Source organism: Myotis davidii, unplaced genomic scaffold (assembly GCF_000327345.1).
Source record: "Myotis davidii unplaced genomic scaffold, ASM32734v1 scaffold555, whole genome shotgun sequence".
NCBI lineage: Eukaryota > Metazoa > Chordata > Mammalia > Chiroptera > Vespertilionidae > Myotis > Myotis davidii.
The window spans coordinates 126,272-130,494 of NW_006286315.1; the positions used below are offsets into that span (position 1 = coordinate 126,272).

General features: G+C 39.9%; 1 protein-coding gene across 5 annotated transcripts in view; it reads left to right on the top strand.

The window, feature by feature from the left end:
• Positions 1-4,223, top strand: part of ZNF75A (zinc finger protein 75a) — a 36,153-nt gene that overhangs the window by 6,980 nt on the left and 24,950 nt on the right. For 3 of the 5 annotated variants that reach the window (XM_015560116.1, XM_015560114.1, XM_015560115.1), the window contains 2 exons: positions 2,164-2,274; positions 2,458-3,310. The exons of 1 other annotated variant lie outside the window; for it this stretch is intronic. In XM_015560116.1, coding sequence (XP_015415602.1) covers positions 2,164-2,274; positions 2,458-3,137 — 791 coding nt within the window. In that variant the 3' untranslated portion in view covers positions 3,138-3,310. Of the gene's footprint in view, positions 1-2,163; positions 2,275-2,457; positions 3,311-4,223 lie in introns of those variants that run through there. One more of the 5 variants, XR_001512868.1, reaches the window with a different exon arrangement.

Genomic DNA, 4,223 nt, shown 5'->3' on the forward strand with positions numbered 1-4,223 from the left:
CCTTAAACCTGCTTTTATATCTTTTTCATCTCAGTAAAGATCAACTCAGTAGCTCAGAGCAAGACACATAGTCTATCTTTCCCATTATCTTGTCATCATATTCCACTACTAATACATCACTATTCTCTTGGTTCCATCTTCACAGTATAACCTGAGTCCAACTATGTCTCATCCTCTTGCCTTATTAGCATCCTGGGTCTAAATCAGTATCATCTCAAACCAGGCCCATCTTAGTAGCTTTTTAATTGGCTGATGGTACCAACACTCTTGCCCTCCAATAGTCCGTTTTCTATCCAGCAGCCAGACTCTTTAAAACCTAATCAGATTATGATATTTTCCTGTTTCAAAATATTATGATGACTTCTCACCACATTCAGAATAAAATTAAAACTTTTCCTTATCAAAGTTCTCAGACCCTTCAAAATCTGGTGTCTCTTCTCCTTTCTGCCTTCATCTTCTATAGCTTGTGCCCCTTGTTCAGTTCTGTTTAGCCACATTGGTTTTCTTGGAAGCTGTTTTGTTTTGTTTTTGTTTCGTTTAGTTTTTTAATGTATTGATTTTAGAAAGAAAGGAGGGGAGAAAGGGAGAGACTAGTTTGTTGTTCCACTTATTTATGCATTCATTGGTTGATTCTTGTATATTCCCTGACTGGGGATCAAACCTGCAACCGTGGCGTATTGGGATGACTTTCTAACCAAACTGAGCTACCTGGCCAGGGCTTCTTGCTGTTTTTTGAACTAACCATGCTCATTTCTACTTTCCCTTTTCCTCTACTTGACATACTTTTCTGCTGTATGACAAAACTTGCACCTTTTGTTCTGTTCAAATATCACTTTCTCAAAGAAGCCTTCCACATAGCCATATCTCAAATAGCTTCACAGAAACAGGATCTTTTTGTTGTTGTTGTTAATCCTCGCCTGAGGATATTTTTCCATTGATTTTTAGGGAGAGGGGAAGAGAGAGGAAAAGACTGAGAGAAACATCAATGTGAGAAAAATACACCGATTGGTTGCCTCCAAATAGGGCCAGGGCCCGAGGAGATGGGAACCAAGGTATATACCCTTGACCGGGATTGAACCTGGGACCCTTTGGTCACAGGCCAACATTCTATCCACTGAGCCAAACCGGCTAGGGTAAAAGAATCTCAAATGCTCTCTTATCCTGCTTCAGTTTTTTTAAAAATATATATCATTTCCTGCCCTGGCTGGTGTTTCTAAGTGGTTAGAGCATCGGCTCATGCACTAAAAGTTCATGGGTTGTTCCTGGCCTAGTCAGGGCTCATGTGGGAGTCAATGTATCTCTCTCACATCAGTGTTTCTCTCTCTGTCACTCTCTTTTTTTTCCATTCTATCTAAAAGCGATGGGAAAATATCCTCGGGTAAGGATTTAAAAAAAAGCACACAGAAACCTTTATTACTTCTTGATATTTCCTTTTGTCCGTTTTTTGATGTTTGATTGCCTCAGTTTCCCACTAAAAGATAAGTTCTATGAGATCAGGGGATTTTGGCTTATTCACCACTATATTCCTATTTCATAGAAAGTGTTTGGCATGCCATAGCCAGTTAATACATATTTGTTGAAATATTGAATGATGAATACTTTCTATCCTTCGAAATTTGTATGTAGAAAAAGTCCACTAAATGATGCTGATCTGTTTTGTCCAACTGGATATGAACCAGTGAGCTGCAAGAGTGATAGAAATATTTCCTAGTTCAGTTTCTGGTGCTCAGGAGCAAAATAAAAGACTACTATAATTATGGCAGAAATCACTTGTGCCTATGATTCCTAATCCACTGACCTTCACATTGGCTCTGCTAGGCCTGGTCTTATTCAGGTGACTCTTAAAGAGTTAATAAGACTCTAAAATCTCTGGAGTTTTAGTCCAACTTAGTCAAGTGTGCAGTTATTGGTGGCAGAAGAGGGGAACGAACATGTACAAAATTCCCATAACTATGTCCTTTCTATCGACCAAGCTAATCTCCACTTTGCATGTCAACCTACAAATGCAGTGTAGTATAAAACTAATAGCTGATATGAGGGTCTAACCATTTAACCATTTGGGGATAACAAATTGTAAGTGTTCTTTATTCTTACTGAAATATCTTGAATTAGTGAACCATTGTTAAGTTAGCAATCCTTGACCTCAGTTTTTTCATTTCACAGCCATATTTGTGCTCCCCAAACCTAAAGTCATCTCCTGTCTAGAACAAGCGAAAGAGCCATGGGTTCAAGGATCCACAGAGATCATGGACAGTCCTGGAGAGCTGCCTATAGGTAAATACACTATGGGAAGAGGAGAAATGTGCCTTAATAGGAATCTTTGCAAGGAATTAACATTTTAAGATTCTACTTACCTTATACTACAAATCAGTGATCTTTGTTGTTTTTTCCTCTCCATTCCTGTGGTTTTCTTGGCTCTGCCACTCAGTTGGCTGATTGTCATATTAATTCCAACAGGGTTAAAGCTCAAAAATGATACTGAAAATCATCAGCCTATATGTCCTTCTGACTTAGAAATACAAGCTCCTGGAGACATAATATCAAAAAAGGCCAGAGTGAAAGTTCCCCAGAAAACAACAGTCAAAGAAAATCATGGTGATATACATAGGGTGGGGAAATGGCACCAAGACTTTTCAGTGAAGAAAAGAAAGAAACTTTCAACCTGGAAACAAGAGCTGCTGAAACTTATGGATCGTCACAAGAAAGAACGTGCAGGAGAGAAGCCTTTTAAATGCCAGGAATGTGGGAAAAACTTCAGAGTTAGCTCTGACCTTATTAAGCACCAAAGAGTTCACACTGAAGAGAAACCGTATAAATGCCCACAGTGTGATAAGAGGTTTAGATGGAGTTCAGACCTTAATAAGCACTTAACAACACACCAAGGGATAAAACCATATAAATGCTCATGGTGTGGGAAAAGCTTCAGTCAAAATACAAATCTACACACACACCAAAGAATTCACACTGGAGAGAAGCCCTTTACATGTCATGAATGTGGGAAAAAATTCAGTCAGAACTCCCACCTTATTAAACATCGGAGAACCCATACAGGTGAGCAGCCTTATTCCTGTAACATATGTAGAAGAAACTTCAGCAGGCGGTCAAGCCTTCTTAGGCACCAGAAACTCCACCAGTGAAGCAAAAATTGTCCAGTGTCCTCAGTCTGAACAAATTCAGCAAGAGGAACTTGACACTAAAGTTTATGAAAAAATAGAAAATTATGAAGCATGATTTTTTCATCAGTGGAATATTACACAGAAAGAAATCAAGTTCAACTCTGCATGGGATGAATTAAAGTTGTTCTACTTACTGTGTTTACTTATAACCTGTAGGGAATTCCATAGCAAGATTAGTGTTCTAGGAACATTCTAAAAATGGGAAAAACTGTTTTAGGATTGTACCTGCCAAAATATCAAATTCAGTTTCAGACAGCAGATGAAGCCATAAAATCAATCAGTCTTCTGTGGTCATAGAGGTAAATAGTGTTGGTTTTTCATTGATCTACCCAGCCACTCAAACACATGTGATAGAAACATTTGTACCATGGTCTTCCAAAACAAAAAGCAATAATATGCTTGTTTAATTGTATACCATTGTCTTCAAGGTAGCAAGCTTAAAAATTTCATTAGTCTCATGGGATAGAAATGAATTCTAACGTAAAGTTTCCTAAGAACCTAATTGGATTTTCTTCCTCTCTCATCATTGGACTTTGTGTGAGTTTTTTCTTGAACTTTTTAGGAACTTTAGCTCTTGAATTGTATTAGCTCACATTTTACTTTGATGAAATTATATTTACTTCACCACTAGGGAATCTGCCAGATAACTAATAATGCACTATTTTATGCATCTCATTGGTGGTATTTGAAAAAAGGAAAACATTTCTAATGAGATTATATATAAACTAGAGGCCTGGTGCACGAAATTCATGCACGGCAGGGGGAGGTGGGGGGTACTCTCAGCCCAGCCTGCACCCTCTCCAATCTGGGACCCCTTGGGGGATGTCCAACTGCTGGTGTAGGCCCAATCCAGCAGTCAGACATCCCTCTCACAATCCTGGACTGCTGTCCCCTAATCTCTCACCTGCCTGCCGACCTGATCGCCCCTCACTGCCTCTGTGTGCTGGCCTGATTGCCCCTAACTGCCCTCTTGCCGGCCTGGTCGCCCCCAACTGACCCTCCACCCCCGCTGGCCTGGCCACCCCTCCTAGCCCCCCCCCGCCCCCC